The sequence below is a fragment of the Peromyscus eremicus genome, chromosome 13, assembly GCF_949786415.1.
Source record: "Peromyscus eremicus chromosome 13, PerEre_H2_v1, whole genome shotgun sequence".
NCBI classification, from domain to species: domain Eukaryota; kingdom Metazoa; phylum Chordata; class Mammalia; order Rodentia; family Cricetidae; genus Peromyscus; species Peromyscus eremicus.
This window is the reverse complement of record NC_081429.1, coordinates 44525999-44548232: the sequence shown is the minus strand read 5'-3', so window position 1 is coordinate 44548232 and position 22234 is coordinate 44525999. Positions and strand designations below refer to the sequence as shown.

Sequence of the window (22234 nt, the reverse complement as noted above, 5' to 3'; positions counted from 1 at the left end):
CAGTGAGAGACTCTGTCTCACAAAAACAAAAGTTGGTTCTGCCTGCGGAACGACGCTGGAGTTTGACCCCTGGTCTCCATGTGTACATGCACACGTGTGTGTTCACCACCACACACATGATAAATAGATAGATAGATAGATAGATAGATAGATAGATAGATAGATAGATAGATGGATACATAGATACATAGATACATAGGTAGATACATAGATGGATGGATGGATGGATGGATGGATGGATGGATGGATGGATGGATGGGTACATGGATGGATGGATGGATGGATGGATGGATGGATGGATGGATGGGTAGATAGATAGATAGATAGATGGATACATAGATACATAGATACATAGGTAGATACATAGATGGATGGATGGATGGATGGATGGATGGATGGATGGATGGATGGATGGATGGATACATAGATGGATGGATGGATGGATGGATGGATGGATGGATGGATGGATGGATGGGTACATAGATAGATAGATAGATAGATAGATAGATAGATAGATGCTATTATACTTGATGCAGATTAATTTTATCAGAGATTATGATAAATACATGCAAACTATTGAATTTTATGATACATGAATAGCTGACATTAGATTTTTATGTTAATAGTTCATTCTAACTGGTTAGGGAAGTTTGTACCCCAGAGTTTAGTTTTTGGGTTTTTGTTTGGTTTTTTTTTTTTTTTTTTTTTTTTGAGACAGGGTTTCTTTGTATAGTTTTGGTGCCTTTCCTGGAACTCACTCTGTAGCCCAGGTTAGCCTCGAACTCACACAGATCCGCCTGGCTCTGCCTCCCGAGTGCTGGGATTAAAGGCGTGCGCCACCACAGCCTGGCCTAGTTTTTGCCATCAATATTTTAGAGAAGGTAAGTATATTCATGACCTAGCCCAAACTGTCTTGCCCATAAACTAAAATCTTAATAAATGGTAGCCCTTCACTATTGTCTCTCTTAAAGTGAAGATAAAAATCATATAAATGTTGAAGTAAAATTTTAAGATTCCCTCAGTGTTGCTTATTTGAAAAATGTTTTCACTCCCCCCCATTCCCTGATCATACTTTAACCCTGCCTGGCTCTTGTCACCTGTGTTCCAGTATGTCCCCAGATGTTCAAGATAATGGCATTAACTGATACTCTGTCAGCTTGCTGGTATTTTAGTTTCTCTTGTTAAAGGCATCCATTGGCCTGTACGACAGACCTCCCATAAGATCTCGTTTCTAGGTGATAGAAATACCACCCGAAATTTGTTTCGTGAATAGCTATGCTAAAAGAAAATCTTAAAGGCACCTGTCATATTGAACAAAGCAGGATTGGTGGAGGAAACATAACTGGGGTGGGGGTGGAGGTGGAGAGCAGGGATGGCAGTTACCTCAAATCTCAGTCTTCAGAGACAGCGCCTTTAAAATATTCTGTAAAACCTGGTTACAGGATGGTGGTGACACTGCAGTACCATGTTAAAGGCAGAAATGTGAACGTGGGATTCTAGGGAAGGTAGGGCAGGTCATTGGAGCGGGGCTGGTGCTACTGTCTTTTTCCCAATTCATGAACTCCTCCCTGAGACTCAACACCTAATCCATGTCTGAGTTCATCCCGAATGGCCTCTCCTCTGGTTACAATAAAGCTATAACCCAAGCATTCTCACTAAGCATACTTGCAAATCCCTCTCTCTCTCATATTTAGTGTTCTTGTTGTTAAAATATTAAACACTATTTCCCAATTATTTGGTCTCATAATCCTGCTGAAATCAGGGTGAAGGTTTTTCTTATTCCAACACCCTTTATTTTCTACTCCAACTATATTAAAAACCATTCAGCCCCCTGCTGGTAGAAAGGTTTTCCATTTTCAAAAGCCCAAGTACTTTTGGACAGTCTTGCTCTCAAGTTAAAAGAAGATGTAAAGTGTTTCTCTTCAGCATTTTAACTCTTTGGAGGGGTGGAGTGCTTAACTCCTATATTTCTCCCAGGCAAAAAGACAATCAGCTGTAAATTACCAACATTACTGTCACCTTATTTGAAGAGATTTTTACTAGGTGGACCCTATTCTGATAATAACATTAAAGAGGACATAAGAATACATTTGGAGACTTCCTCCAAGAATTCATGAATTATAAAGACATTCACCAGATATGCATGGTGTCTCTCTCTGAGAAAGGTGCCTCCAGGTATTGTTTCAATAGAGTGAAAAGGGGTTATCATATGATACCAATTCCATTGGAGTTTTTAATGTGATTAATAATCAATTGTATGATAAATTTAGATGTTTTATAGAACATGCCAAGTTGATCCATTCTTTTTGCATTCCTGTGTTTAGAAGACAGATGGGAAGAATGTGTGAGGCCTGAACTGATCTGTTATTTCACCCATTAATCTGCAAAATAGAGATGTATCACTGGTAGTTTTGGAAGCATGAAACAGAAACAGACCGATTTAATAAGAATATCTATTAAGCTTAGTTAAATGTAGTGAGATTAATAATTTGCCACTAGCAGGTAAAATTGCATTTAACTTCAACACTGTGTGGGCCACCATTTTAAAATCTCAAATGATAAATCTTATACTATAATTATATTGATGTTGTTCCAACTCTAATATTTCTTCATGCTTTATTAACTTGATATAATTAAAATATGATTGATTTATTTTCATCTTATTTTAATTGAGTCAGTCTGCAACAGAAATATATTTTATCACAGAGTTCACAGAGCTGCCCTACATATATCACTCTTCCCCCAAAATACAAAAATCTCCCGCACAAGTGAGTGTCAAGCTCACTGCTACACAGTTATTAGAATTTGGACGCCACCTCCCTCTTATCGTCCACATGCGTGTGTGTCAGAACCCCTGTGAAATTAAGGGTGACTCCCTTGCCTAAGTTAGATAAAATGGGGGGTCTTGGAAAGAAAGCAATGAGATTTGAGGTCATTAAGGTAGATAATGAAGCCAGTTTTCAGTTTTTAGCTTTATTCTGCACGTAAATCAATTTTAAAGACCTTTTTAGTAACAACATTCACCATTTCTAGTCCTCTGGTGGTGAAATACACACACACACACACACACACACACACACAAAATTGTTGTTGTTCCTAAAAGTTTGAGCAGTTTTGGAGTCTCTCAGTTGACATGGATTTGGAAAAAGTGCATTTTCAAAAAAAACTGCCTAGTTACTTTATGATACAGAAACATTTGACCCCATTTAAACCCTCTGCCTCATTTGAGGAGTGTCCCCCTCCCTGACCTCACCTCTTTCCTTCCCATATAGTTGTCACCTGAGATCTCTTATAATTTCTTCCCCTGTGGTTTTCCTCAGGGTAACTCAGTTCCCATGTGTCCAATACTTGATGTGTGGAAATAGCCAAGCACCCTGTCCAGAGCACTTTTTAGGTTCCAGGTCTGCGTTGCCAGTTTCATCTGGGAGGTATTTTCTCTATGTCCCTAAATTTAGTTCAACCAAAAATAAAAAGCCTTCTTCCTAAATACACACTCATCTGCAGTCACGGAGCTTTCGGCTCGTGTCAGTGGTACCACCAGCATTGGAGACGCCCACCATGCAGCACATTCCAATCTCTCTCTTTTAATCAGAGTCTCCATAGATCAGACTTTCATTACCTCAAACTTAGATGATTATCTTCAGTTTGTCTCATCCTCCCAGCCACACCATATAATCGGCCTTGCACACTGCTGGTAAGATCACCTCCACAGGACACAATCTATCCAAGACACACTGTTCTCACTGGTCTCCCTGCAGCTAGCCTGCCCTCTCTGATTCATTCTATAAATACTGGCTGTTTGGTTAGGAGAAAATGGTCTTAATGCCCATCCTCTTTCCTTAAGTTACACCCAAATTTCTCAGGTGGATATCATTGTCTAACCTTTGCTTAAATCATTACTAAGATTAGAGGTGATGAAGTTATATTAGCTCATACACACAAAGCCTACATATCTTAAGCCTTCATACTATAAATTTACTCAATAAATTTATATATAACATATATTTTAATTACATATTATATTTTAATATGTAATGTTATAATTATATATTATATAATTAATAACATATAAAATTATAAGTTTACATAAGCAGTAGACTTCCACATATTTTAAAGCCAAGCTTCATGACTTTTCACTACCTTCCTGAGCAGGCAGCACAATAGCCCTCAAATGGCTCTTTAGGCTACCTAGTCCTAAGAGACCTTCCCTGCCTTCCTGCACATTTTCCTCATTTAAAAAAAAAAGTTGTTCTTAAATAATTTCCTGGTGAGTCCCTGAATGCCTGGTATCTATTTTTGGCCCTTCATGTGAACATCTATTCTCTCCATTTCCAGTCATCCAACACATCAGCCTCTCTAGGTATGCAGTGATGAGATGCCTCACTCTGGGAACAGAGTATGATGATATTTCTCTTCTGAACCAGTTGGTGTATCATTTCAACACATTCTCGCCTCCCCAATAGACTCAGAGTGTAGTAAGGACAAGGGCAGGATGTGACATGGTCAGATTCTGTCCACAGCCTTCAGCTTAGCCTCTTCACCTCCGTAACTTCCCTGACCATCCGTGATCTTCCTGTAAGTGCATTCATAATTCATCAGGACACATGGGAAAAAAGACACCACCAGTTCGCTTTAACAGCTCATGTAGGTTCATGTTTCATTTAACGCCTTACAGATTACCTCACTTTATAAATATTTCATGAATGGAGGTAGAAAGGAATTACATCTCCTTAAGGCATTCCTCCAGTCTTAGATGAGACATAGAACCTGAAATTATTATTTAGATATTAGTGTTATCTTAGGCAAATTCAGGGTTTGATTTTTTTTATATGTATTATGTATACATTATTCTGCCTGTATATATAATATGCCTGCAGGCTGGAAGAGGGCACCAGATCTCATCATAGATGGCTGTGAGCCACCGTGTGGTTGCTGGGAATTGAACTCAGGACCTCTGGAAGAGCAGCCAGTGCTCTTTACCTCTGAGCCACCTCTCCAGCCCCAGGGTTTGATTTTTTTATAAACTGTAGGTTTAATTTAAAGTATTTCATTATAATATCCCAGAAGGATCAATATTTTTAAAAAAATTATCTTCTTTGAGTTTTTCCATTCAGCTGGCTAGCTCAACTCCAAACTTATCATGCCTCGTCCTCAGTACAAAGTCTTCCATGGTCTTGTTTTATTTGTTTAAAACTTCTGGAGTTAGCAAGTAAAATGGGGATGGGGGTTGTGATAGCTTTTGTTGGTACTTTCTTGTCAGGACTTTTGCTTCTTGGTTTTTGAATTTTGTCACTTAATTCCAGATCTTGTGAAGACCTTTTTATTTCCAGAAGTTTAACATATTTAAAACAGTTGTGCTTTTGTTGAAAGCATTCTGGAAGCACTTTGCACATCCGTTCATGGGTCCAAGTTGGTTTCCAGCAGCGAGTCTAATTCTTTGCATGCCTAAGACTGTGTTAACTTTGCTAAACATTCCCTAAGTATGATACAGGAAGAAGAGAGCGAGCTGGGGTTTGTTTTGATTAATGCATAGAGCACAAGACTGTCAGCACCCAGTCAGTGGTCATTTTAGCTTCATCCTCGAGACTCCTCCCTAAGGCTGTGACCTTTCTTTGTTGCATATTCTACATAGTTCGGATACAATAGGAACTGGATAGAGACAGTGTACTCACCTCCTGTGGAAAATTCCTTTTGATAAATTGTGGAGCCATGTGTCATGATTCAGAAGAACAGATAACAAGAGTCTGATTCTGTGTATGCCAAGTTAAGGGCCAATATTGTCAGTGTGCCAGGTTATTAAAAAGTGCTGTTTCTAATGTGGCTTTTAGAAGCTCTACCAGAAGAGCAGTTAACATTTCTTACGAACTTACAGACTATCATGGGAGGGGGAGAGCTCCAAAAACACCAATAAGTGCATGCATAATGGTATTATAAATAAAATTCACAGGAATAGAATTCTTGCCAACTTCCAAACTCATTAGCATGGCACTGACGTTCTTGTAAGATAGCATAATCAGAAGCCTCAAAGGAGTGATGCTTTCTTGTTTCTTCACTGCCCTAAAACCCTCTATTAAAAATAACTACATGCAGGATGGGGGAATGGCTCAGTGCAAGCACGGGGACCTGAGTTTAAATCCCCAGTACCCACATAAAAGGTCCAGTGTGGCCACCCCTACCTATGTGGCATAGACACACAAGTCTTGCTAGGACTTGCTCAACACCAGCCTCTCTCGAGATTCACGGAGAAAGCCTGTCTCAAAGGAATAAGGTGAAGAATCATAGAACAAAACATCCAATATCTTCCTCTGGACTACACATTGGCACAAATGCACATGTCTGCACACTTACCTTGCATTAACACATACACACACACACACACACACACACACACACACACAAACACACACACACAGAGGGAGGGAGAACACTGCTTGCTTGCTTCCTTACATGAGACCTACAAAACAAATGAACTTTGAGTAAAGATGGACATTCGGTTCCTAAAATGTTTGTATATGCATACAAAAGTGTCCATTCCATTTTTTCCAAATCTTTAGAACAAATGACTCTGGAGACACTATTCTTTCCTTCTCTAGATTCCTTATTGACCCAGATGGTGGTGACAACACATGGAGGGTTGTGTGGGAAGTCAACCCCATCATTTGACTGATTGTGTGATGTTTTAGAGTCTGTCATCCTTCGTGCTGTTTCATTCTTTCATTTTCCCCGGCAGGCAATTGGCATCCGATTGAATGAGCTGTGCCATGGAGAGAGCGAGAGCCCTGCCAGCTTGCTCGGCCTTATTTATGATGAGGAGACCAAGAGAAGACTGCGAAAGGAGGATGAGGAGGAAGACTTTTTAGATGACAGTAAGGAGACTCCCTTTACTACAAGACCCCATGCTCGTAAGAAACTCTGCTTTAGGAGCAGTGAATACTTCCTTCCTCTCTCATCCTCTCCTCCTTCCTACATCTCTCATAGACCATTCCCCTTCTCCCCATGTGGGTGTAAAAGCATGTTTATAAAGTCAGAGAGAGAGAGAGAGAGAGAGAGAGAGAGAGAGAGAGAGAGAGAGAGAGAGAGAGAGAGTCAGAAAGAGAAGGTAGATGGGGTGAAGCATCGTAGACAATGTGGAAGAGACGAGAGACATTTCCTTTTAGCCTCTGCTTCTTGCTGTTACCCACAGATTCATACTAAGCCTCTGAGAGAAAACAGTTGTGAAAAAACATTGCTTGCCCTGAAGGGTTTTCTTTTCTTTAACTTTTTTCAGGTTTTATGTTGTTATTACTTTGGGAAAGAAAAATATCATTACAAAATAGAATTGAACAAGAAATGCTTTCCAGGGGCTGGGGAGATGGTTCAGTAGGTAAGCTGCTTGTTGCACAAGGAGGAGGACTTGAATTTAGATGCTCAAAAGCCAGACACAGTTGTGGGAGCCCATAACCTTAGCACTGGGGAGACAGAGACAGGGAGGTCCATAGAACTCATTGGCCAGTCATTGTGGCCAGTCAATCTAGCTGAATGCATGAGCTGATTCACTGAAAGAGCCGATCAGAGAACAGAATTTTACAGGTGGAAAGCTTTTAGAGAAAGACACTTGAACTTGGGCCTCCACATTCGTGCACATACCTGTGTGTCCACATCCACACGTGCACATACCTATACTAGCAAGTATATGCACCACACCACACACACAGAAATGCATTCCAAAGTATTAAAATGTTGAACTGTTTATTCAGAGCATACTACAGCTTAATAAGAAAGTCAAAGTTTGCTTAAATTGTGGCTATTAGAGTTGTCATAGAATTAGGGACAAGAACACTCCTGCCAGATCCTCTACAGCATTGTTTTGTACATACATACGCTCTGTACCATACAAGCCTGAGTGGAATATATTGAGAGATATTTTGTTGAGTGTAAATTCCAGTTTGGCCTGTCGAATCAGAATCTTTCCACAAGGGAAGTAGCAATATCTTCCATTTAACCTTTCCTCTTCATTTGCAATTCAAGTTCTCTGGTTATATTTTAAGGGTCATTCTTGTTCAATTCATACCAAACCTGCAGCACCCTTGTGCCATCACATATAAAATAATGGCTAGATGGTAACATTGGAAAAGATTAAACATTGATCAAGGAAAACTCTCTCTGTGTTCCTGTCCTCTCTTGCACCAGGAACTTGTATTTTTCCCACTATTTGGCTCCCTTTTCATACCTTATAAAGTCAAAGCAAAACATCTTGACATCTCTGTTAATAAAATACTGAATTTCTACATGAGTATGTCAGCCCAATGATAAAAGTTGACTCTGAAGATAACCTAGCCTATTTTTGAATAATTTAGGGTGTTTAATTTCACTCATAGGTTAAACTAAACTTAGGGAAGGCTTGCAATAAATGCCAGTCAGCCAGAGGCATACCTAGAAGCCACGCAGAGGCCTTTCAGAATGGAGGGAGCTGGAACAACTTTAAATGAGTACACCCTCCTAGGCTGCAGTGTACAATCTACACTAAACCACAAAAGCTCCATTAATTCATATGTGATGGCTGGCACATCAATGTTTTGTTTGAGTCATGTAGAGCTCCATCTTCTCTCATGGTGACAGAATAATTCAGGTAATAATTAGGAGAGAGACTAGACCACAGACAAGTTCACTGCCTCCAGAGGTTTCTGAATGATAACCTTATGAATGAAAAGACAGATCCAGAGGTTGACAGAGTGTCTAGTTCTATTATTTACTTTTTTCCAGACATGATCTTCCTATGTAGCTCAGGGTGGTCTTAATCTTCAAATTCTCCTGCCTCAAACAGCTGAGTAGCTGTCTTACAGGCCTCTACTACCACGTCTAGTTTCTATACACTTGTTCTTTAAATTTCGCACATCTAGGTAACTTTCAGAGTCCTGTATCCTCTGTGGAGTATAAGACTGATATGTGTGATTCTCCACTGATTATGAGGTTGTTATGTGTGATTTAGCTAATCTTGCACTACAAAGCTAAATATAACATAAGCACATGCCTTGTTGGAAATTCCACATAAGCTTGTCTCTTCCATTCTTAATGAGAGACAGATTTTCTAGCCATGTTTTAACTCTGAAAAAAAAAATGGTTCTCAGGAGGAAAACAGGCCAGATACCCTCAGAAGACCAACTTTACCTTCTATGTCAAAAAAAAATCATGTATACTAGTCAGTTAAGAAATCTCATTATGCCGAAGAGAGAGTTTAGAGGTATTTTTGTAATTGTTGATATATAATGGTATTGTGAAAGTTTGATGACTTGATTCATTCAACTGACAACTACTTTCTTTCTTTTGTAAGAGGCAGAATACTACATGGCCTTGTTCCTTGCTGAAGATGAAATAGTCAGGCTATTTCTTCATGGTTTATGTTAATGCAAGTCTCACAACTGATCCGGACAGTTTTTAAGTCCTGTTACTCCCTTGGCCATTAGCTGTCTTTAGATCAAAATCAATTAGTTGGTCCATGGAGGAGTGGATGTCTGACAAAGTCAAAGGCCAGTATTCTGCAGAAAGAGACTGTTGGTCACTTCTGGCACAGCTGAGTCTTAACTATGACAGGACAGCTTTATTCAAATATGTAGTATAAACTGGGAGTGGTGGTGCACGCCTTTAATCCCAGCACTTGGGAGGCAGAAGCAGGAGGATCTCTGTGAGTTTGAGGCCAGCCTCGCCTACATAGTGAGTGAGTTCCAGAGCAACCAGAGCTATGTAAAGAGACCCTGTCACAAACAAACAAAAGAGTATAGTATGAGTGACCAGGTGACACATTTTCTTGTATCTGTGTCGCATAAACACCAATTGAACTAGAGCTGAAAGAGCTTCACCGCTCTCAGAAGACAAACATCCCCTCCTAAAATGAGCTGAAAGGATTTTAGGGCTCCAAATCTAGCATATATGCAGTCAAGATCTGATTGAATACAAGATGACTTCCAATTTCACCAAACAGTCTTCTGGTGGCATTGGAGCTGTGTTGTATTACCCTATAGTACTTTAAACAGAAGCACTGACTTCTGCTCGTCTGATACATTAATACTGAAGCACCTGTTACACAACTGTAGAGAAGAAGAGGTGGGCATGCCCAAGTCATGCTAACAGGAGTAGGGAAATTAAGGTTTGTGCAAGAAGTATTCTCATGAGCAGATTGATATTGCACGGGTGTAGCTAGGTCCATCACACCATGACCCTCTGTTTGTTGTTGGTTTGTGTTCTCATGAAGAATTCTTTCTTTTCTTAGGTACTGTGAACCCCTCTAAATGTGGCTGTCCCTTTGCCTTGAAGATGGCAGCATGCCAACTTCTCCTGGAGATAACCACCTTCCTGAGAGAGACTTTTTCTTGCCTACCTAGACCTCGCACTGAGCCTCTAGTGGTATGTTAAAACATCGTGTGTCAGTAGCCAGGCTACTTGGAGAAAATGAACTGTAGCTGGGTTTCCAGTATTCCCAACATCTTTAAATGATTGAAGACCCAGTGTGTAATCTAACATTTTAACCAAAGGCTTTGCATACATTAAAAAGACAATCTATTTTATCTGTTATAATAATAACTCCACGGTTGACTTAGAAATCACTGGAGACAGTGCATTCAGGTACAACATTTGACCAATGATCGCCTATAGCAAGAATTCTAATTGGTCTTATGGGGTAAGTGCTGAAAGGTCAGAGAAGTAAAAGAGCAAGCCACTACAGAGACTTCTTGCCTCTACCAAATCTTCAGACTGAAAAGGATGAGCTCCTGTCTCCACTTGCCTTATATTCCTCTCTGCCCAGCCATATTAATTCCTGTCTCCACTTCCCTAGTGCTAGGATTAAAGGTGTGTGCCTCCCAAGTACTGGGATCAAAGGCATGAGATCCCAAGTACTGTGATTGAAGACATGAGCCTTCACTGCCTGGCTCTGTTTCTCTTTTAGACTAGATCAATCTCGTGTAGCCCAGGGTGGCTTTGAACTCCTGATCTTCATGCTTCCTCCTCCCAAGTGCTGGGATTAAAGGTGTGTGCCACCACTGCCTGGCCTCTAGGGTTAATTAGTTAGTGGCTGGCTCCTCACTCTGATATCCAGGCAAGCATTATTTGTTAGAGCACAAACAAAACATCACCACAATGACCACTAATTTTGATGGACATATCTAGAAACCTATATTCTTTTATCCTACAAACAATGAGGAACTTTATGGTCAACATTATTCAGAAATCATTAGCTGATGTTCTTTTGTACTAACTGTTCCTAGATTCATATAGAAGTGTGCTTGCTTCCAAAGAGTTTTCTGACTTACAGTATGGTCTAAGTGACTTAGGTGTTTAGTTTCCAAACATTTCCAATCATGTAGTTATTGTCATGGATTATGGATAGACAGAAAGTATGATACTGCACACACACACACACACACACACACACACACACACTCACACACACACAGAGTACACATATAGGCACATAAAAATGCAGTCATGTGACAGGTATTATTTATTTTACTATAGATATAAATACTATGCAGGGCCCATACATCTTCAGAGTGTGTGGTAACAGGGAACACCTTGGGCTTGGAAACCAATGGTACGTTCATCACAGTCAGCCTTCAGCTTTACCTGAGGAGCCAGACAAAACCTTCTCTTTTATACAAGTCTTGTTCCACAAACTGTCACATCAACTTCCATTTAAGGGTATTTTAGAACCCACCTCTCCTGCTGTGAAAACCAAACAGCATGAATAAGTTAGTACCCCAATTCTGGGGTGCCGCCAAAGATTGGATAAAGGAATCAGTGTTCTGCTCCCGTGAGGCACAGTCTCTGGCTTTAGTTTTTCAATGTTCTAGAAAACCCATTTCCTCACATCCTAAAACCAAAAAAAAAAAAAAAAAAAAAAAAAAGGATATTTTCAAATTAGAAACATTTATGAATAAAATGCTTGTTTTCAAGAGAAAAGTACCCTCATTTGAACTGTGAAACTGGACCATTTGACTATTGGAAGAGGAAATTCCAGCTACTGCCCTCTGTGATGTCATGTTGACTTGGCCTTTACTTTTCTGAACTGCCATTTTCATCTTGCTGTTGAGAATACTCCATAAAGTCAAATCAAGACTCTTAAAGTCAAAACAAAGCATCAAATCAGACCTGTTGACTTCTGCCAATATCATTCCTTTTAGCCTCCTGTTTAATACAATCTTTGGAAAAGCACTGAGTACATCTGATTTCACGTTTTCGGATTAACCACAATTTTGATAAAAGTATGTAAGGTTCTTGGTTTCACTCCATCATTTTTGTTCTGCCTTTTAATTCCTAAATCTCTACCTCAGTGACTCTTGTTAGTGAGGAAATCCTGTTTCATGTAGCCTATCACATATTGAGGACAAACTTAATAATCACATTCCCTTAAAGATGAGTGCTGGATGGACTGAGACCTGTCAGTGAAAAATGAAACATTTTATGTTTCCTAAATCAATCGGGTCTTTTTAGCCTGAGTACGTGGCACTGTCAGGACAGTGGCCCGCAGGGATCTCAGCATTCAGAGGATCACAAGCTAGGCTACACAGCAAGGCTCTGTGATAAACAGAGACTGTATACCCAACTAGAAGACTTACAGGGAGTACAAAGAAAGGAACCTAAAAAGTCTAAGACAAGAATAGCAGCCTTCGGTCATTTAATAACAAGTGGATAGTGTGTCCTCTTTACCTTGACTAGGTTTCTGAGAACTTTTCTTCACTATACCAGCATTGTCACTGATAAATGTAGGCTTGTGCATTTTTTTTATCATTTCCTTTTTGAGATTATAACATATTTACATCATTACTCACTTCCATTTCCTCCGTCCAAAGTCTCCCATAAAACCCTCTTTGCTCTTTCTCAAATTTATGGCCTCTTTTTAAGTTATTGTCCTATAAATATACCTATACTTGCATTTTCATACATATATATTCCTAAATTCGTAAGTACAAGCTGCCCAGTCTGTAAATGTTGCCTGTGTGTATGTTTTCAGAATTGACTATTTGGTGTTGGAAAACCCATTGGTGTACTCCTCCATAGAGAAGACCATTTCTCCTGCTCTTCATAGTCCTTAGTTGCCTGTAGTTCTTTCTGCAAGGCTGATGCCTCCTGGGATTTCCCCTTCTTGTCCTTAGTTCTTTCTAGAAGAGAAACAGAAATCCCCTCAATACAAAATCCCCCATAGAGGCTCTGACCTCACACAAGCATTTTCCTAAACCTGAAATGACATTCCCTAGTCATGACTAAGCAATTTCCATCAAGGTTTACCTTGAATGGTTCCTTCTCCCGCTTCTATGAGCATACTTGTTTTAATCAGCACAGGGATGTTATCTTCCATTTCTTCAGGTCAAAAGTCCAAGACAGACCTTCCTAAGCTAAAGTCAAGATACTGGTATGGTAGACTTCCTTTCTGTGGTAGGGGAAAAAAAATCTGCCTCCTTGCTCTTTTTCTGCCTTCTAGAAACTACTCCACCCATCTCAAACCCTCCTTCTTCCATCTTCACAGGCCGGAATATCATATTGAAGCTCCCTCTGTCCATAGCTGGGGAAAGGTCCTCCATTGCTGAGAATATATGGAATTAAATTTGGTTCATTTAGCTAACACAGTGTAATCTCTCCATCATGAAGTCATTAGCTGTAAATGTATCTCCAAAGTTCATGTTGCAGTGTAAAGCAACATATTCTCAGGCTCTGGGGACTTAGGATTTAGATATCACTTGGGGACCATTAGTCTATGACTATTGTCTCCAAGTCTGATGATATCTTACTTCTATACTTGGAGTTTATTATTTATGCTTGCCCATCTTCCATCTTAGAATTCTGAGTTTCTCAGAGAAGGGGTCATTTCTTACTTAGGCCATTTTAACTAACATATTCAAACTGAATGCATGATTATGCAATTAACATATAAATGCCAAAGACACCTCCAAGACATTGGACAAAGAGTTAGAGGGTAAGGGAGCCAGTTCAACGTCCTGTGTTGTTGAAAGACAAAACACCTAAGAAGAAGCTAGCAGTTAGGGAACACTCGTTTTCCAAATCAAGAATATTTTTTTTTCAAGACTACAATTTAAAATGACCAATAAGAAAATTTTAAATGTAATTGAAAGTGGTTCAGAATGAATAGAGGTTTGCCACAGCATCAGTGCAGTAGACAGAGCAGTGTGGCACCTGCCTATCATTGCAGCACTTGGGAAACCTAGGCAGAGGCAAGAGGGCTATATAAGACTAGTTTTCTGGCTTCAGGTCAAGACCCTGTCAAAAAACAAAAACAAACAAACAAACAGGCAGTGTTTATCTCAGGACATTCCAACACAGATGTGCTCTTCTATGCCATTTCAGGACTTGGAAAGCTGTAGGCTCCGTCTGGATCCTGAGTTGGACCGGCATAGATATGAGAGGAAGATCAGCTTTGCGGGAGTTCTAGATGAAAATGAAGACTCAAAAGATTCCCTCCACAGCAGCAGCCATACCCTCAAATCAGACACAGGCGCTGAGGAGAAGAAAGGTAGGGAAACGCAAGGGTTGCTTCACGTTTCTGGCTTTCTCACAGGAAATACTTGATCTGGGATCTAAAGTACGAAACCTGTGTGCCCAAATTCTTGGCTCGACACAGTGTGACTCTGGGGACTCTTCATTGCTGGTGAGGTAGAAAATACCACTAGTTACAGCCTGAACTTAGTATCCAGATTGCCTTGGCTACAACACCTGGCTTAGCAATTCTCCTTTGCCCACATTGAATGTGATGTTATCAGCCTTAAGATAACCTGTTATTTCCTTAACCAATAAAAAAGGAAAACACCCAAATTCAACTATTTTGCAGCAATCCCTTATCACTTTACTTTGTTTTATTGACAGAGGACTTTGAGACAGTAAAATATATGTATATAGTCATTATGATTATTACATATAATTCTTGTGTAACTGAAAACAATACAGCTAAAATATGCTGGTTAAAACTTTGCAATTCACAGTCCAAATTTCTTAATTACTTTTCAGTTCAGAGCTGTCAATGTCCATGTTTTTCTATAGAATAATGTCTTCTGTAGTATCAGAATGTTAATGAATGACACATCAGAAGTAGATCAAAGATTAATACATATATAATGAGAGATAATAAAAAAACACACAAGATCAACGACTACAAAGTAGAGCTGCCTATGCTAGCTATGGAAACCAGTTAGGAATAGTATGAAGCTGGCATTCCTAGAGTTCCTCTTCAGGACTATCCAGCTTATACCCTGACCTACTTTCCCGCCCCTCACTACCACTTGGCCTTGGTGCTGGGAGATACTCTGCATGTTTTGCTGCTGATGCTTACATGTCCACAGACAAAAGCAAGAGCCTTTGTATTTCAGCTGCCACTTGGCACAATGAATCTTAAATTCAATTTCACATATGTCAAAATATGAAGGTGAGCCTATTAAGATGGGTGGTATATGGCCCCTCTCTGTATGACCTTGTATACGTGACTTGCCTCGAAAAACCACTATCCTCGTTTCTAGTCAGTCAAATGACCAGCTTCTATGCTGTGTTGTGAGAGCTTTAATTAAGGCAATGCAAGTAAAACGTAGAACAAATACATAGAGCAAATGGAAGAGCATGGTAAGTTACCATTGCCATCCTTATCTTCCTACATTACGAGCAGCTAGATCAGATATCAACACAGAAAACCCTAGCTAGAGCTGAGCAATGTCAGTTTTAAGTAAGTCATTTAAGGCTCCCCTAAAACGTCACCTTCACTATCCAAATTTTTTTAGTTTTTAAATTCCGGTGCCTTTAATGCTTTTTGTACAGAGTTTCAAGTGTTAGAAAAATCTGTACATCTTTGTAGAAAGTTTGTTGTGTACATTGAGATGTTTTCCAGTGCCCTCTAGACAATGAATGAGTGCATATTTGATTACTTTAATCAATTAATGAGTGGCATCACCCTATCTAGAGAAAACACAAAATATTTCAAGTATTATAAGAAATGGGGGGTGCAATGGGGGAAAGTTTGAATATTTCAACATCAGAATGTTGCCACCTTTTAAATACAAATATCATTATATCATATCCTATTGAATTTTGATGGCTAGAAGCCATGTTCTAAGAATAATAGTCTTGAGCAATTTATAGACATGAAGAAGTATTAAGTCAATGTGATTTCAAATATTTACTGTATATATATCCAATGAAGGTAACTTCCATTTTTAAACATATACCAACAATACTTATTTGGAGAGCAGTCTTTAGCCATTCAAAGTTATTATCACAAAATTGTTATTTAAATTGAATAAAAATTCCAAATACTCACCCAGTTAAGCTTAAACAATGTAAATTCTACATCATCTTAAAAAGCAAAATATTTGCTTAATTTTAAAACCATGTCAACTTCATTATTATTTATATAGTTGTCTTTACTGTTCAAACTCTCTCATGCATAGTGATTTTTATCATACAATGTGCCTATATTAATATATAAACGTTGTCTTATAAGTAGACAACAGAAAGCTAAAACTATAAATAAAATGAGAATATAACCATAAAATGTTCTTAATTAGTTAGCAAAAGTCTCCCTAAAGACTTGCAAATATTTTGTAAGCTGTTTGACAAACCCATCAGCTACTGCAGCCAATACAAAAATATGACAATGGGACACTAAAAACGGTAATTACTATTTTTTTAAGAAAAAAAAGTCATACCATCTGTTTTTATAAAAGCAAAAAAAAGTCAGCTCCTGAAATAAACAACTTAAGAACAAGTAGAACAAAGAAAATGAACCTGAACTTATCCTTTAAAAAGAAAATATCTGCTCAAGATCCCTAAGCAGAGTTTATGCAATACTTTTACTCCTGCCCCAAAGACAAACTAAAATTAGTATCCCAAAGTACAGAAACATGTCCTGATTTCGCATCTAGCTACTGAGCACCTGCTGTATACCAGGAACTATTACAAGTTCCCAGAAGGCAACCACTAACAAAAGCATGTTCCTGCATGCATTTCCATTCATATTAATTCATGGTTAAAAGTCTATCACTATTGACATAGCAATTAGTAACACTAAATGCCAGACTTTCAAGATATGTCATGGAAAGTAAGACAGAGTAGGATATAGGGAAAGATATGGTCAGAAAAGGTCATAATAATGGATATTAAACTGAGAGGTTTTCATGGGACATTTCAGTAATGCGGAAGGCTGAAGACCAAGTGTTCCAAACAGAGGCAACTATGAGGCTAAGGATGTCATGAAGAGTGAACCTGGAACATTTGAAGAACGGTGAACAATCAAGAGAGTTGTTAAAGAATGAGTTGGGGGAGGAGTGACAGGAGATAGGTTAGAAAGGCAAGGGGCAGGCAAAGTCTGGTAGATATGCTTAAAAGAATTCTATTTTAAACATGTTAGAGATTGTTGGTCAGTGTATGTAACTAGATATGTAGGAGATAGGGAGGATGGAACAGTTAGAGGTAGCGGCATTGGACCAGAGAAAAGGTAAAAGGACTCTGAACTCCGGTGATGTTTTGAAGCATACAGGCAGTGGGACTTGCTAATGAAGACAGTGTGGAAAGGGAGATGTGTTATCCAATTCTGATGAATCTGTTTCATTTTGATTTTAGTTCTTATTGTTATGGAGATGAAGGCTAAAATTCAGTAGCATGTAGTCTCAGGTGACTTATTTCATGAACAACACCAAACCTGAATTCTACTCACTGTGTCCCTTGTAAGTAATTGATGTCATAATTCTGAACCCTAATCTTTCAGGGCTGCAGGAGGTCTCCAATTATCTTTTATGTTAGAACAAATTCTCAGAATTAAGTCTCTTCAGATCCCACTAATTTGAAGTTATTTAGTTTCATTTGTACCCTGAAACGTATCATAAACTCAGGCGAAAAACATCAGTATGTGCCTCTATTAAAAACAATAAGAATTATCACTGTAATCTGTTCTTTATTTCCCAATCTATTTACATATGAAATTGCAGTGGTGGTCATTAAAAATAATTAACCATGAAGTCCAAACTAAGCCTAGAAATAATATTGAAAAATAGAGTTTGGTGAATCTTGTGTTATAATTAAACTACAGCATTGTGCTCTATAGCTTTTGTGGCATTTATCCAACTGTGCTGCAAGAAATTCTTCCAGATGTGCAGTTCTATTCAGATATGTTCAGGGAGCCCCAAGAAGCTTGTATAAGCAGAGCAGTGATCATTCTAGGCTCTTTCAATCACAAGAGTAATCTAGAGACTAATCATTCACTTCTCTATAAATTCTTCAGACCTCCTTACATGGCATCGAAAGTGTACATTTAACTAACATTTTAAAGAATGCAAGTTTTATTATTGTCTCATATAAGCATTTTGTTGTGGGGAGAAACGCAAAACTAAACTTTGAACTTCCTGATTTCAAAATACATTTGTGGCTTTGATTTAAATAATGAATGGGAAATCTTGTTCGTATCTTAAGTGTGTAAAGCTAGCCCCTTCCTTCCAATGGTTTTTGAGCCTTAAAAATCTTGCTTTATCCTGCTATTACAAAATTAATATTGATATTATTAAAAATTAAAAAGAAAAAAAATGTATACCTGAAAAATGATTGTGCTTATGATTTTTATAAAGTGAGTTTGAAGCTTAAACATGTTTCTTTTATCATTTTACTCCCACCCTGGGGACTGTTTCTTCCAGAGTACTAAGCATGAATAATGCTTTCCCTTCTCGTTAATATAGACTATAAGATAGCTCAGGGCATGCAACATTTATACTCACATCCCATTAGCCCTTTGATTGAGAGGAGGATTGGAAATAGAATTACATCACATGCACACACACACACACACACACACACACGCACACGCACACACGCACACACAGGCACACACGCACGCATGCATGCACGCACAGCATTCTGAGAACAGATCCCTTGAAGTCTTTGCTAAGGAGCAGAGTGCACACAGCTGCTGACTGTGAGAGAGAGGCGCACTTCTTGTGCTTATTTCTTTAGTAATTCCAAAGAGAAGGGTTCCAAAGACAGTTCTCAGAACTCTCTAAGTCCCATTTCACAAGAAAAACAAAAACAGTGGAGTGTGGCTCTATGGAACCGAGTAAGAATGTGATTAAAATTTGCTGGCTGATCTTGGTGATGGTGCTGTGTAAACACACTCATGCTTATGAACCCTGGGCCAGAATGAGAGCAGATTGTTCCCAGCCATAATGTGCATTTCGCCCCAGAAAGATACTGCATCAGCCCTGCCTGGTCGTCTTGGTCTCCTGCCTGACCAAACGTGGTGACTGGGGCCTGGCAGGAAGGCCTCTGTCCAGAGATGCTGCTCGATCAAGCCGATCAAGCCGGCAGAATCGGCTGGTCAGGGACAAACTGGGAAGAGTGTGGATATAAACTGGCTGGGGAAAAACTAAGTGGGGGAAAGCCCTATTTTATTCTTTTAATACAGTTCCCAGCAGGAAGATCAGGATAGGAGGTTCTCGCCTGCTCCAGATTAAAGGAACCCGCAGTTTCCAGGTGAAGAAGGGGGGTTCCTTGTCCAGCATTCGCCGAGTCGGCAGCTTAAAGAGCAGCAAGTTATCACGGCAGGACTCAGAGTCTGAGGCTGAGGAGCTGCAGCTGTCCCAGAGCAGGGACACTGTCACTGACCTAGGTAACATAGAAGAGTGGGGTGTGCAGGGACGTGGGGGGTAGGAAGACAGGACTCAGGTCCTGGCACAGCCAAGTCCATTTCATTCCATGTATATAGAGCAAGATCAGAGCTGTAGTTTAGACCACTCATTCGGTAGAGAAACGCACTCCACTCTCGAGCAGGTGCGTGTGGCACCTGGAAGTCTGTCCAAGTGCAAAATCTGAGTCAGCAGGTGATGTGGGGATCTGAGAGTCTACGTTTGACATTAAGCTTTCCCGTGAAGCTGATGCTGCTGGCTCAAGAACCACACTTTGAGCTGTGAGCATAGAAAGTGTTCACTAGGGCACAAAAACCACGTTGGCAACAGGGACAGTCTTAGAGCTCCAGGTGCTATGTATCTACACTACTCAGGACCTTGAAGGTCCAATGTTGAGGACTTCATATTGTAATCTTCATTTGACAGTAAAAAGGCTGAGAAGGCGTGGTTGTCTAGACCTGAAACCTAGAGAGTCTTTAGTGGGTCACCTACTTTCTCAGGGGTGTGTTTTCACTGACCATCTGGTGGGAATAGTTGTTTGCTCATGGTCTGTTCCATAAGGATGCTCTTGTAAAATGTATAAGTGTACAAGAATGAGCTATAAGTACAATCAAAGCACTAAAAGTCATAGATTACCACTGTAGGATATGAAGAGGCTCCAGATCTCCTAATGTGGTTATCCAGTATTTGGGCATCTTAATTGACAAGGAAAAGACTAAGTAGGATAAATGTAGTGCTCACCAGGCTGCCTAGGATTAAGTCTTTAGTACATGTTCAAACACATTCTCCCTACTATTCAGTCTCTACTTTCAAGGCAGCAGTAAGTGTGGATAAATGATTGATAAAGTCTGTCAAATGGAAGCTGAGTGTCTAATCAAAGAAAGTTTAAAATAGAAAATGCTTCTACATCCACCCACCCTCACCTTTAAAAATAGCTAATTTATGCATTAGTTAAGATTTGGCTTATTTTTTTTTTCAAGGAGATAATAGGGCGAAGTGATTTCTGTGTTGCATGGTGAATATTATAACTTTACCATCAGTTAGCGTTTAGAATTATCTGAACTGATCAACCCATCCTCGCCAGTCAAGTCAAAGTAACCAGACTAGAGATGCAGCTTTGTTATTAAGAAGAATCTGTAAAGCTTTTAGATTTGAGGGCAAGGCTTCATGGGTAATAAACTAAATGGAGATTTCCTTTACACTTCTCATAGACAAGAAATGAGGCTTGCTTATAATCGGCTGTCATTGCTTTCAAATCACCTTAATCCTTCCCAGGCCCCCTCTCAGCACTGAATAGCTCCCATAGCAAAGCCTGATGCCTACAACAGTAGTACAGATACAGCCACAATGCAATGGAGTCCTTATCACCCTGTAATGTCAGCATAAGTCAGTTTGTGTCCCTGGATAGCTACAACTGTGAAGTCTGAGCAGTCTGGAATGGATTTGGGCACACTCAATATATAACTGGCTCATCTCAAGGACTTGACTCCTTTTTTTTCTCTGCTCTCATGTCTTCACATGGAAGCCACTTTAGCGGAGATCACCAATGTCTTTGAACTTGCCAGTTCAGCTTGTGGTTAGGGAACAGCTCCTCTTAATAATATAATATTCTTTGAAGAAAGTCCTATGCCCTGTAACCTGTTGGGCCATGGTAGAGTCTGCCCTTGGTTCAAAAGCATGGACAATGACACCATATTGACATGTTGTTATCCAGGGAGACTGAACGTTGAACTCTTTCTTGGTGTTCTTTTTTTGAAGAAGGGAGTCCTTGGAGTGCAAGTGAACCGAGCATTGAGCCCGAGGGAATGAGCAATGCCGGCACAGAGGAAAATTACCATAGAAACATGTCATGGCTTCATGTAAGTATCCATCCCAGCTGATCTCTACAACAAAGCCCTTTCAGCACTGGGGAAGATTCCTGGAGAGAGAAACAGACTAGCAACCTAAGTGTTCTTTCAACAGAAAGTGGAGCCTCATGTTTGAGCTGAAGCTCTCAATTCAAAGTGGAGATAGTATGCTGCTGGATTGTGTTTAAGATTAAAACTAAGGTCTTTTGTTTTGTGGCCAGTTTCTGGGTCACCACATATCAGGAAAAACCATGAGGGACTGAGCTAAGTTGATGGTCAAAAGTATCCTGAATGATACAGGCCAGGCATCATGGTCAATTTCAAACGTATTACTATGAACTTGAGGGCAAGGTCAGGGTCACTCTTGACTCTGTGTTAGAGATTGGTAGGGACAGGGAGTTGATATAAATATGTAGGACTCATCTATAAAACCATAAAAAAATTAATTTAAATTAAAATATTGTAAATGGGTCAAGGAGATTCTAAATGGGAAGATCATGCTTCAGATAGATAACCAGGGTGCAAAGGCATGAAGGCCTCCCTGAAAAACCTTTGGGCATAGGTTGGAGCAAAGATTTAAACTGGTCATGAAGAAGTAATGTGCTCTCTCCTCATATACTGAAAGAATGTTATCTCAGATAGGGGAACTTTCTGCTACTCCTCTTGATCTTGTTCCTTGCTATAATCCATTTTTTCATGGACAAGGCAGATGAAAAATTACAGGGACACAATAATAGAAACATATCATTA

The 22234-nt window shown here is 39.5% G+C and overlaps 1 protein-coding gene across 1 annotated transcript in view; it reads left to right on the top strand.

Annotated features, from left to right (window-relative positions):
* Window positions 1-22234, top strand: part of Unc80 (unc-80 homolog, NALCN channel complex subunit) — a 180390-nt gene that overhangs the window by 80375 nt on the left and 77781 nt on the right. The window contains 5 exon segments of the mRNA XM_059278011.1: window positions 6731-6902; window positions 10247-10380; window positions 14335-14500; window positions 19418-19621; window positions 21396-21496. Of these exon segments, the coding sequence (XP_059133994.1) occupies window positions 6731-6902; window positions 10247-10380; window positions 14335-14500; window positions 19418-19621; window positions 21396-21496 (777 nt within the window).